Here is a 12,710-nt window from a genome sequence, read left to right on the forward strand (position 1 = left end):
CACCCGTGGTGTGTTTAGACAGCATTTAGTGCACGATGGTTCAGCACATGTGAACTCAAAGGTATTTTAATAGTTTAGAAATGGGGTGAGGGGAAAAAAATCTGATGTAGGTATTCTCCAGGGGGGAAAAAACAAACAAACAAAAAACAGGTCTAGGTATTTACTTGCCATTTTAACCAAGTGTATCAGCTAACGCTAAATCCCTTTTCCCGTAGGGTGTTGGAACCTTTGACAACGACCACAATTGTCTTTTGGTAAAGCGAATACTTCTGTGAATGCAGTGTTTCTCTCTCTCTCTCTCTCTCTCTCTCTCTCACACACACACACACAACTTGTTTACGCATACAAGTACAGCTCAGGCAATATTACGATTATTATATCGGTATCATGATAAATTGTCACAACATGTTCTGAGATATTCTATTTTTATTTATTATTCTTTTTATTAATAATGATGATAAATCAGTCTGAAAGCTGCTGATGTGAATTTTGTAACTGTATATTTTTAAATGCTCCTGTGCACCATTTTATGAATAAATTTGTTTGCATCCAGCTTAAGAAATAAAGTCTATCTATGCACGTTAAAACCGGACTGCAGCTTTTTAAAAAGTCTTCCATCAATGTTAATAAGAGTAACGATTACGTCTTACCTGGCTCTCTGTTGATTTCCACATCAAAGTAGCACTGAGGGCGATCTTTCACCCCCATTCTGGACAAAGCAGGCTGTCGTCAGGCTGCTGGGGAGAAAAGAAAAAACAAAACAAAAAAAACAAACAAACAGTAGAGTGATGGTGTTAAATTCTTTCCGTGGAGTTTAAAGCGTCTGATCTTCCAAAGGCAAAACAAGGCGTGGAGAGCGCTGCAGTAGCAACAGAAATAAGGAAGTTTGAGATCAGGGAAGCTTCCTGGTACAGAAAAATACAGACGCTTGCTGGGTTTTCATATATGGATTAAATGTAGACAAGACAAAATGCATCGTGTCCTAAATCTCACAGCGAGGATATATTCAAACACGTGTATTTATACATTTAACACAACCGCAAACTTATACACTCTCAGTGCCCAGCTGAAGAAAGCGATGAGAAATGCAAGCAATCCATACTCTGTGTGTGTGTGTGTGTGTGTGTGTGTGCGCGCATGCTAAAGCTATCATTAGAGATAACATGGCAGGTGTTTCCTTCACGTCAGCACTTCTGATTTTCATGTCGGCGTTTCTGTCCAAATAGGATCTCGGCTGTTCACCAGCTGCTACAGTGAACAGGACATAAAGTCCGCCTGGGCAAATACCAAATGTCAGACAGAAATGTCACCCCGGGACAACCAGGGGTCTGAGAGCACGCATGGGATTTCACATGTACTCCATTAAATACTTTTAAAAACGGGACACTAAACTTTTGCTCAATCGAGAAACTATACACCATGGCCATCTCAGTCCCCTGAGCTGAACCCTGGTGAAACGCTGTGGAGTGAGCTGAAGAGGAGAGAGCACAACAGAGAGCCGAGGACCCTGGATGATCTGGAGAGATTGTATAAAGAGGAACGGTCTCAGATGCCTTGCTCTGTATCGCCAAACTTATAAACTATTATAGGAAAAGACTCAGTGCTGTTTTACTGGCAAAGGAGGATGTAGAAAGTATTAAATGCAGGGGTGCCAATAATAGTGACATATGTATTTTTGTTGAAAATTATTTCTTGATGAGGGATTTGTTTTTGGGGTGGCACGGTGGTGTAGTGGTTAGTGCTGTCGCCTCACAGCAAGAAGGTCCAGGTTTGAGCCCCGTGGCCGGCGAGGGCCTTTCTGTGCGGAGTTTGCATGTTCTCCCCGTGTCCGCGTGGGTTTCCTCCGGGTGCTCCGGTTTCCCCCACAGTCCAAAGACATGCAGGTTAGGTTAACTGGTGACTCTAAATTGACCGTAGGTGTGAATGTGAGTGTGAATGGTTGTCTGTGTCTATGTGTCAGCCCTGTGATGACCTGGCGACTTGTCCAGGGTGTACCCCGCCTTTCACCCGTAGTCAGCTGGGATAGGCTCCAGCTTGCCTGCGACCTTGTAGAACAGGATAAAGTGGCTAGAGATAATGAGATGAGACATCTACATCGGGAAGTCGCCAGAGTATTAGCTTGACCCACTGACTGAATAAAACACGCTCTCTGTCAGAAGCGGGGCCTCCCAGCATGCAACAGTTATCCAGCCAGGGAATCCACTGAATGGGGAAAAGACCATGGATGCAAACGGCGCGCCTTTTGGCGGATGCCGCCTTTTTCACGGCTGTCTGGGGGACTTGTGCGAATCGTGCAGATCCGATGAGTTGGTTTTTTTTTTTGGAGGGTGTTGGAGTGTCTGATTATAATTTCATCAAAGTAAATTCTGTATTAAAATTACTAAATAAGCAAATGCCGTTACAGTCCATGAAACATAGGAAGTATAAGTAGTATGAGAAGAAAACAGTAAATCAGAAAGCTGCGCACGTAAAGCCAATTGGCTGCGCGCCATTATCTGCTGCTGGCTGCACTTCACTGCATGTGTAAGGATTTCCATCAGTCCAACGTAAGTTACGTAATTGGCTTTACGTGCGCAGCTTACTGATTTACTGATTTACCACAGTGAGACATCCCCTTTTCTCTTTACAACAGTCGGTAAACGTCTGGGGACTGAGGAGACAAGTTGCTCAAGTTTAGGGATAGGAATGTTGACCCATTCTTGTCTAATGTAGGATTCTAGTTGCTCAACTGTCTTAGGTCTTTTTTGTCGTATCTTCCGTTTTATGATGCGCCAAATGTTTTCTATGGGTGAAAGATCTGGACTGCAGCCTGGCCAGTTCAGTACCCGGACCCTTCTTCTACGCAGCCATGATGCTGTAACTGATGCAGTATGTGGTTTGGCATTGTCATGGTAGAAAATGCAAGGTCTTTCCTGAAAGAGACGTCGTATGAATGGGAGCATATGTTGCTCTAGAACCTGGATATACCTTTCAGCATTGATGGTGTCTTTCCAGATGTGTAAGCTGCCCATACCACATGCACTAATGCAACCCCATACCATCAGAGATGCAGGCTTCTGAACTGAGCACTGATAACTTGGGTCGTCGTTCTCCTCTTTAGTCCGAATGACACGGCGTCCCTGATTTCCATAAAGAACTTCAAATTTTGATTCGTCTGACCACAGAACAGTTTTCCACTTTGCCACAGTCCATTTTAAATGAGCCTTGGCCCAGAGAAGACGTCTGCGCTTCTGGATCATGTTTAGATACAGCTTCTTCTTTGAGCTATAGAGTTTTAGCTGGCAATGGCGGATGGCACGGTGAATTGTGTTCACAGATAATGTTCTCTGGAAATATTCCTGAGCCCATTTTGGGATTTCCAATACAGAAGCATGCCTGTATGTGATGCAGTGCCGTCTAAGGGCCCGAAGATCACGGGTATCCAGTATGGTTTTCCGGCCTTGACCCTTACGCACAGAGGTTCTTCCAGATTCTCTGAATCTTTTGATGATATTATGCACTGTAGATGATGATATGCTCAAACTCTTTGCAATTTTACACTGTCGAACTCCTTTCTGATATTGCTCCACTATTTGTCAGTGCAGAATTAGGGGGATTGGTGATCCTCTTCCCATCTTTACTTCTGAGAGCCGCTGCCACTCCAAGATGCTCTTTTTATACCCAGTCATGTTAATGACCTATTGCCAATTGACCTAATGAGTTGCAATTTGGTCCTCCAGCTGTTCCTTTTTTTGTACCTTTAACTTTTCCAGCCTCTTATTGCCCCTGTCCCAACTTTTTTGAGATGTGTTGCTGTCATGAAATTTCAAATGAGCCAATATTTGGCATGAAATTTCAAAATGTCTCACTTTCGACATTTGATATGTTGTCCATGTTCTATTGTGAATACAATATCAGTTTTTGAGATTTGTAAATTATTGCATTCCGTTTTTATTTACAATTTGTACTTTGTCCCAACTTTTTTGGAATCGGGGTTGTAAACTAGCATTCTAAAACTAGTTGCAGATCCCACAGAAGAGAGCCGACTCCCCCTGCCAGCCTCATGGAACGCAGTGTTTAAGGCTCCGGATGTGTTTTACTTCCATTTATGAGGGGAAAAGAACATACACCCTCCCGACAGTCAATGCGTTATTCGCTTAAAACACATTTGCAAATTGGTAGAATGAGTTAATCATCACATGCAAGATTTGCAATTAATCAAATGAATTGTATATTATTATTATTATTCATGAATTACTACAGTTCTGAACTTCAAATTTTAAAAGTCTGGACTTTGGAGAGATGATGGATCTCTTTTGGTGGAACACAACGGAGCAAAATATTGTGACCCTCTGATGTTGACCTGAAGTTGGCGTCACTGAGGGTTGGCATTGGGTTTATGTCCCTACCAGTGTTAATACCAAACCTACGCCCTTGCCTACATGTTATCTCGTTCAAATTGTTACTTTGATCCAAATGACAGCTGGCAATACGTCGTTACTTTGCACTTTTTGTTTATCTGGGTACTAATCTCTGAGAAACTGGATTGGCAGAATGTTGCCTGTGAAGAAAAGAATGTCTTTTTATTACCCTGTGCCAAGTTAATATTTACTTAAGTGCAATTTTCAAGAGCCATAAATTGTATTTTATTTACTGTTTTGGTTGTGAGTGGTTTTGTTTGTTTTATTTCTTGAGGTTATTTATTTATTTATGTTCCACTGTTGAATTGAATAAGTTGACTTAATTAAAGTTAACTGTTCTTTGAAAGGGTGTATTTGCATGATCATTATTATTTTACTAGTGGCATAAAATTGTCTTGAAAAGACGTCAACAATATTGTTTACCGCAATAATTTCTGAGACAATATATCGTCCAACAAAATTTGTCCATTCACCCACAACACATTACAATATTATTGCCATTTTCACGCCACAACTTATACATTTGTCTCGTGCACATTGTCATAAGGAAAAACAAACTACTGCTGTACTCAATCTAAAATACTTAACGGTGCTTATGAAACAGCTTTTCTTTGAGCGCGAATGCAATGCATGATGGTATATATTGCTTGGTTAGTGACCATCGGTTGTACACTACTTTTCGCGATGCATTGTGAGATACTATGAGTCCACTATAGAGGGTGTAATAATTCCCACTTTTCATTCGGACAGCACTACAAAATGGCGAACCTCACTACATAGTCCACTATTACGCCTTTTCCACCAAATCAGTTCCAGGGCTGGTTCGGGGCCGGTGCTGGTGCTGGTTCACAACTTGTTCAACTTGCGAGCCAGCTGAGAACCAGTTTGCTTTCCCATAGCTCGGGGTGCTAAGGGGAGCCACGTCATTACGTCGCTGCGTTTGCATAAACCTTGGCGCGAACATCGAAGCAACAACAACTCGGAGAAGAAGAAGAAGAAGCAACAACAACAACAATGGATGACTTCGCGTTTGTACAGCTGCTGCTTCTCATCACTTAAAAATGGCGACCTTTCGCGGTCTTGTTATTGTTGTTGGTCTTAACAACTCCGCCCCCCCGCTGACGTAAGTGGTTCTTTCCTCTAGCCCAGCAAAGAGTTGGTGCTACCCTGGAACCGGTTTTTCTGGCCCCAGAGCCAGTTCTTTGTCAGTGGAAACAGAAAACCCGGTTCCAAACTAAGCACTGGTCCCGAACCAACCCTGGAACTGCTTTGGTGGAAAAGGGGCATGTGTAGTGAGCAGTGAGTGATTTCCGACACAGCAGTGGATCTCGTGGCGCGATCTGAAAACTCATGAATAGCTCTGAATTTTGCACTTTAGAACTAAACTTTTATTAGAATCCACAAAGTCAGAAGTGAGGAAGGGAAAGTAAAGAAAAGAAAGGTACTCCAAGGAAGGAATCTTTTATTTAATTTTTAGTGTAATTTTTTTTTTTTGTACTTCAAATTTTAGTCGCCCTGGTCAGTTTTGAGTCGCCACTGGTGACCGTGCAACCGCCAAGTTTCAACCCTGCTGTCTCCAAAGTCGACCTAATAACATTTAAATTGATTTCCAATGTATTGAGAAATAAAGTCATCTCAACCTTGTGCTTATGGTAAGAGGTTCTGCAAGCATCTGCAACAAGTCTGTGATTTATTTCAGTTAATTACGGAGGTGAAAATCACCAACCACTCTCATCAACGCTGTTATATTTGCTCTTGAGCTCTTACAGTTTGTAGCCTTGAATCAAATGGGTTTAATCTAAACCTCAACACCACAAGAACATGTCCGATTACATCAGATTACTGTATAGCAAAAATATTATCGAATATCTTGGACCGGATGTGATTTGCAGGCAAAAAATTCAGGAAGGAAAAAGCTCTACAGTGCTGATAAATGTACAAACTATTACTCTACACTTTTAAACAGCTCATGAAATAGTTTTATAGTGTGTGAGAGAACTGTAGTGGGTTTCCTCAAAAGCCTCTTAACACTAAGAGCATCTTAACTTGGAGAGAGAGCGTTCGTTGTGCTGCTAACTTTACCATTTAAAGGGGAACTGAAGTCATTTTTAAACTTGCTTTATTTCTTAATTAACGTGTTATTTAATTACATTTTCGGTTTTATTAACCTTATATCGTGACTTGTATTGGCATATTATATTACACTTATCAGCCTTTCTGGTTTTTAGCCATGTTGAATATAGTTTGTATGGTCCACGGCAGGCGTCACTAAGCCACGCGATCTTCACAAGACTTGTACAAACGTGAAGTAGTCAGCGCCGCTATTTTGAAAACTGTTTACACAGCGGCCAGATCGCCATATCATTCCAATTTAGATTAATTTCGAGATTTGCCAGCTTCATCAGTGATGGAGTGTCAGTCCTATGCGCTGTGGCGTGTGTACCTGAAGGTGCGCCTTGGGCTGCGCGCACACCAGTGGACTCCAGCGCGCGTGCCATGAACAAGGTGCACCTGAGCTCAATTAAAGAACTGCGAGTTTGCCGATACATTTGCATCGCGAAGTATTACGATACGCATTCCCGAGCCTTTCTACCCGCTGTCTTGATTTCCTGTTTCATGATCCTTGTGCCTGTTTCTTGTTCTTGTCCTCGCTTAGCCTTTGATGTACTGTTTGCACCTCGACCGACCCTTTTGCCTGTGTTATCGTTTTTGATCTAGCCTGCCATTTTGGATTGGTTGCCTGTGTATATATTGTCTCACTGTATATATATTCTGCACTTTATTAAACTGTATACTTCTGCACATATATCCGCCTCCCTTGCATACGTGACATGGAGATTATTCCATACGACTTCGAACTAACGTGGAGTAGAGAAGAGTTGGAAATTTACATTATTACTGTCGCACAATTAAAACGTGCCAGATCAGGCAGCTGGTGGGTTTTCAAAATAATAAATACATGCATGTATTTTTGTGATAAATACATATTATACTGAGTGCATTTCCCACATAATCCTCACTAAGGTTTCGGACAGCACTACAAAATGGTGTCTCCACTATATAGTGAGTAGGGAGTGATTTCGAACGCAGGGAAAACTTCCAGCTTGATTACGTCAGCATTCGAAAGAGGGCGCGCGCGTCTTTTGACAACGTTGGCAGATGTTGGTCAATTTGATTTCCGCTGTACGTTTTACTTCCGTCCTACGATGTCTTGCACAGGTCTCAGTGAATCTTGTTTACGGCCTTTACTTTGATAATGGACCGATATATTACATAGCTTATAATACATAGGGCCAAATTACTCAATTCTGATTGGTCAATCAAGGAGGGCTTTTTTCCTTAACACGGGGCCGTATTTCTGAAATGCTATTGGCTAGTTCGTTGCTTGGTTACAGTTACAAAAATTAGCAAATTTTGTCAACAAAATAGCTGACTCAGCAATGCCGCGTTTCAATGTATTTGACGAAGAAATTATAAACCAATTGAAAGCTGCAAGCGAAAATAAAAATACCAAAAAAAGTACGAATTTTTGGCTTTCCGTATTTAAGAAATGGGCCGCAGAAAGACAAATAAACGCCTCTCTAGTGGCATATGAATGCTGTGAGTTAGACAAGGTGCTATCGCAGTTTTATGCAGAAGTGAGGAAAGAAAATGGGGAAAACTACGAACCAGACTGTCTTAAAGTAATGCAGGCAGCATTGGATCGGCATCTGAGACAAGAGAAATATCCGGGATCGATCCTGAAAGATGTTAAAACCCTGTCCAAAATCCTCATGTTGTGTCGCCGTGTCATGATGAAAGATGCTTTAGAAACTGATTCAAACGTGCAAGATAGTCTTGCGCCCTGATTGGTTCAGAAAACGTGAATGACAAATGTTGTGAACTTAAATGGCTTCTGAAGTATGAATTTGGCCCGATATGTTATAAACAAGTAATCGTATGGTTCCTCGTAAAATTAAGGATCAATTTCACTCGTGATTTCAAAGTTTTGAAATTTGAAATCACTTGTGAAATTAATCCTTAATTTTACTCGGCCCCATATGATTACCTATGCATATTTCAAATACTCATAACTTGCTATAGCAGTGACAAAATAGCTGTCAGACATGCATTCCTACATTTTATAAAATGAGATGAATAGAATTTTGATAATAAAATTTTGCCTTCCGTTCCCCTTTAACGACAATGATCTTCGTGCTAAGATGCTTTCGGGAAATTTGGCACTGACCTGAAGAAAATTTCAATGTGACCTCCAAGTAACACTGAATTTTAAATAAATGAAAAGAAAAAAGAAGAAAAAAAGCTACACCTTTTTTTGTCTTTATATCTGACTCAGTGATTTAACAATCAAACAAATTTTAAAAATTAAATTGCTTTTAAGTTGCTAAAATTTTAAGATGGCGTGCAAAATCAGTCCCTTTAATAAAACACAATGTCTGAAATAAAACTAAAATAATGACTTGTTTTATAACAATAACTGTTCTCTTCACCCTGTACACCGCGGACTTCTGCTACAACTCGGAGCTGTGTCACATTCAGAAGTTCACCGATGGCACAGCCATCGTTGGGTGTATCAGGGACGACAGAGAGGAGGAGTACAGGAGCCTGGCGAGGGACTTTGCCATTTGGTGCAACAGGAACCATCTGCAGCTCAACACCTCGAAGACCAAGGAGCTGGTCATTGACTTTGGGAGGTCCAGACCAAGGTCACGACCAGTTTTGATCGAGGGAGTCGAGGTGGAGGCTGTGGATTCCTACAAGTACCTCGGGCTGTGGCTGGACAGCAAGCTGGACTGGATTTGCAACACCAACCACCTGAACAGGACAGGACAGAGCAGGCTATACTTCCTGAGTAGGCTGCGGTCCTTTAACATCTGCAGGAAACTCCTGTGGATGTTCTATCAGTCCGTGGTCGCCGGTGTCCTGTTTTACACCGTGGTGTGCTGCCCCCCCCCAGCACATCCAAGAAGGACACATCCAGGCTGGACAAACTGATCAGGCTCTGTGGTCGACATGAAGCTGGACTCTCTGGTGACGGTGGCAGAGAAGAGGACTATGCACAAAATACTGAACATCATGGACGATGCCAGTCACCCTCTGCACACCGTCATCAGCAACCAGAGGAGCCTGTTCAGTGACGGAATGCTCCTTCACAAGTGCAGGACGAACAGACTTAGAAACTCCTTTGTCCCTCACGCCATCAGACTGTACAACTCCTCTCTGGGGGGGAGGAAGGGTAACAGGAGGACAGAGGACGGGAAGGAGCAGTAGCCTAGCCCAGCATTTCTCAACCTTTTTTCAGTCACGGCACCTTTCAGAAGTATGCAAATTCTCAAGGCACCCCCATATAAAATATACACAGTCATGCTGACCATACGCTGACCCCGGCAGCGACGTTGACAAATTTTGATGATGCATGAGGCAGCGATGACCTGCATTAGAGTAACTATCGTTTTTTTGGAATTTTAATTCATTTTATTTATTTCAATGTTATAATACCTGTATATAATTTTTTGACGGCACCCCGGTTGAGAAAGGCTGGCCTAGCCTGACAAAAAGCAATGCTGGACAATGTGCAATACCTCTCCTGTTGGACTCCCCCCCCCCTCCTTCCCCATAGCTTATCTTATTCTTTTTTTATATTTGTACAACCCCGATTCCAAAAAAGTTGGGACAAAGTACAAATTGTTAATAAAAACGGAATGCAATGATGTGGAAGTTTCAAAATTCCATATTTTATTCAGAATAGAACATAGATGACATATCAAATGTTTAAACTGAGAAAATGTATCATTTAAAGAGAAAAATTAGGTGATTTTAAATTTCATGACAACACCACATCTCAAAAAAGTTGGGACAAGGCCATGTTTACCACTGTGAGACATCCCCTTTTCTCTTTACAACAGTCTGTAAATGTCTGGGGACTGAGGAGACAAGTTGCTCAAGTTTAGGGATAGGAATGTTAACCCATTCTTGTCTATTGTAGGATTCTAGTTGCTCAACTGTCTTAGGTCTTTTTTGTCGTATCTTCCGTTTTATGATGCGCCAAATGTTTTCTATGGGTGAAAGATCTGGACTGCAGGCTGGCCAGTTCAGTACCCGGACCCTTCTTCTACGCAGCCATGATGCTGTAATTGATGCAGTATGTGGTTTGGCATTGTCATGTTGGAAAATGCAAGGTCTTCCCTGAAAGAGATGTCGTCTGGATGGGAGCATATGCTGCTCGAGAACCTGGATATACCTTTCAGCATTGATGGTGTCTTTCCAGATGTGTAAGCTGCCCATGCCACACGCACTAATGCAACCCCATACCATCAGAGATGCAGGCTTCTGAACCGAGCGCTGATAACAACTTGGGTCGTCCTTCTCCTCTTTAGTCCGAATGACACGGCGTCCCTGATTTCCATAAAGAACTTCAAATTTTGATTCGTCTGACCACAGAACAGTTTTCCACTTTGCCACAGTCCATTTTAAATGAGCCTTGGCCCAGAGAAGACGTCTGCGCTTCTGGATCATGTTTAGATACGGCTTCTTCTTTGAACTATAGAGTTTTAGCTGGCAACGGCGGATGGCACGGTGAATTGTGTTCACAGATAATGTTCTCTGGAAATATTCCTGAGCCCATTTTGTGATTTCCAATACAGAAGCATGCCTGTATGTGATGCAGTGCCGTCTAAGGGCCCGAAGATCACGGGCACCCAGTATGGTTTTCCGGCCTTGACCCTTACGCACAGAGATTCTTCCAGATTCTCTGAATCTTTTGATGATATTATGCACTGTAGATGATGATATGCTCAAACTCTTTGCAATTTTACACTGTCGAACTCCTTTCTGATATTGCTCCACTATTTGTCGGTACAGAATTAGGGGGATTGGTGATCCTCTTCCCATCTTTACTTCTGAGAGCCGCTGCCACTCCAAGATGCTCTTTTTATACCCAGTCATGTTAATGACCTATTGCCAATTGACCTAATGAGTTGCAATTTGGTCCTCCAGCTGTTCCTTTTTTGTACCTTTAACTTTTCCAGCCTCTTATTGCCCCTGTCCCAACTTTTTTGAGATGTGTTGCTGTCATGAAATTTCAAATGAGCCAATATTTGGCATGAAATTTCAAAATGTCTCACTTTCGACATCTGATATGTTGTCTATGTTCTATTGTGAATACAATATCAGTTTCTGAGATTTGTAAATTATTGCATTCCGTTTTTGTTTAGAAGTTTTTCTCCATTTCTATTCTCTGTTTGTTTATCTGTAATGATGCTGCTGGAATTTTAATTTCTCTGAGGGAACCCTCCCAAAGGGATCAATAAAGTTCTATCTAATCTAATCTAATCTTCCTCATTTCCTGGTGTTGGTGAAGTCAGTTATTCAGTGCTACGTGATTTAAGGAGCCTCTTATTTCTCTTCTTTTGGGTTTTAGATGAGAATTATCCCTGTTATTTACAACATAATACTCCTGATAGTCATAGGAAGGAGTTTTTAAATGATAAAATCTCAGTTTATTCTGTGACTCGACTGAGTTCTCTCAGCTAGCAAGACGGTATTAAATTAGCTAACCAGAGCTAGCTGGCTGTTAGACAGTAATAGGTATTTGACCTTTCGGATAAATGCTGCGTTAAAACATTTTATTTGTAAACAAAAAACAGATATTTATACGCTTTAAAAACTTTTATTAAGCATTAGCATAACTGAAGACATTATTATTAGCCGAGCTAGCTGCAGTGAAATGGTTTGGTTTTTGTGATTAGCTGCCTTTAGCATAGCTCACCTCGCTAACACGGAAATTTCACATTCTGCCAAGCGCATAACTTTATACGCAATATTTTTGAATAATTATAACAATTACAATTCTCTTATTATAAATTGGCTAATAAGAAAAAAGAGTATATAATGTAACACCAAAAACAACTCGGACTTCCTTACCTGATATTTGAACGACGCGTCCACCAGCACTGCCCTGTTCTACCGCATATTGCCACATGGGGGCACTGTTTCCAAACTCCAATCCAAAATCATACATACACACAATCCATCCATCCAGGAACAGCCACAGAGGTGGACAGTAATAAAGTACATTTACTTGAGTACTGTACTTAAGTACGCTTTTTGAGTATCTGTACTTTACTTGAGTATTGTTTTTTGATAACTTATGACTAACGTTTTATACTTACACTGTAAATTCTGCTCATACTGCCATATTTATATTTATACTGATAATTCTGTTTATATCGTGCTATATTGCCCTACTATACTGTCAGACTGCTGTTCCTGTTTACATTGTTCATTCTGTTTATATTGTCATTCGTCACA

General features: G+C 41.4%; 1 protein-coding gene across 2 annotated transcripts in view; it reads right to left on the minus strand.

Moving 5' to 3' along the window:
* nktr (natural killer cell triggering receptor) overlaps positions 1 to 12,368 on the minus strand; it is a 48,799-nt gene extending 36,431 nt beyond the window's left edge. The window contains exons 1-2 of one of the 2 annotated variants that reach the window (XM_060899902.1): positions 12,324 to 12,368; positions 651 to 737 (exon numbers count right to left, since the gene is read on the minus strand). In XM_060899902.1, coding sequence (XP_060755885.1) covers positions 651 to 708 — 58 coding nt within the window. In that variant the 5' untranslated portion in view covers positions 709 to 737; positions 12,324 to 12,368. The remainder of the gene's footprint in view (positions 1 to 650; positions 738 to 12,323) is intronic. The other variant, XM_060899901.1, reaches the window with a different exon arrangement.
* Between the last annotated feature and the right edge of the window lie 342 nt (positions 12,369 to 12,710).

This window comes from Neoarius graeffei, chromosome 19 (genome assembly GCF_027579695.1).
Source record: "Neoarius graeffei isolate fNeoGra1 chromosome 19, fNeoGra1.pri, whole genome shotgun sequence".
In the NCBI taxonomy this organism is placed as follows: Eukaryota; Metazoa; Chordata; class Actinopteri; order Siluriformes; family Ariidae; genus Neoarius; species Neoarius graeffei.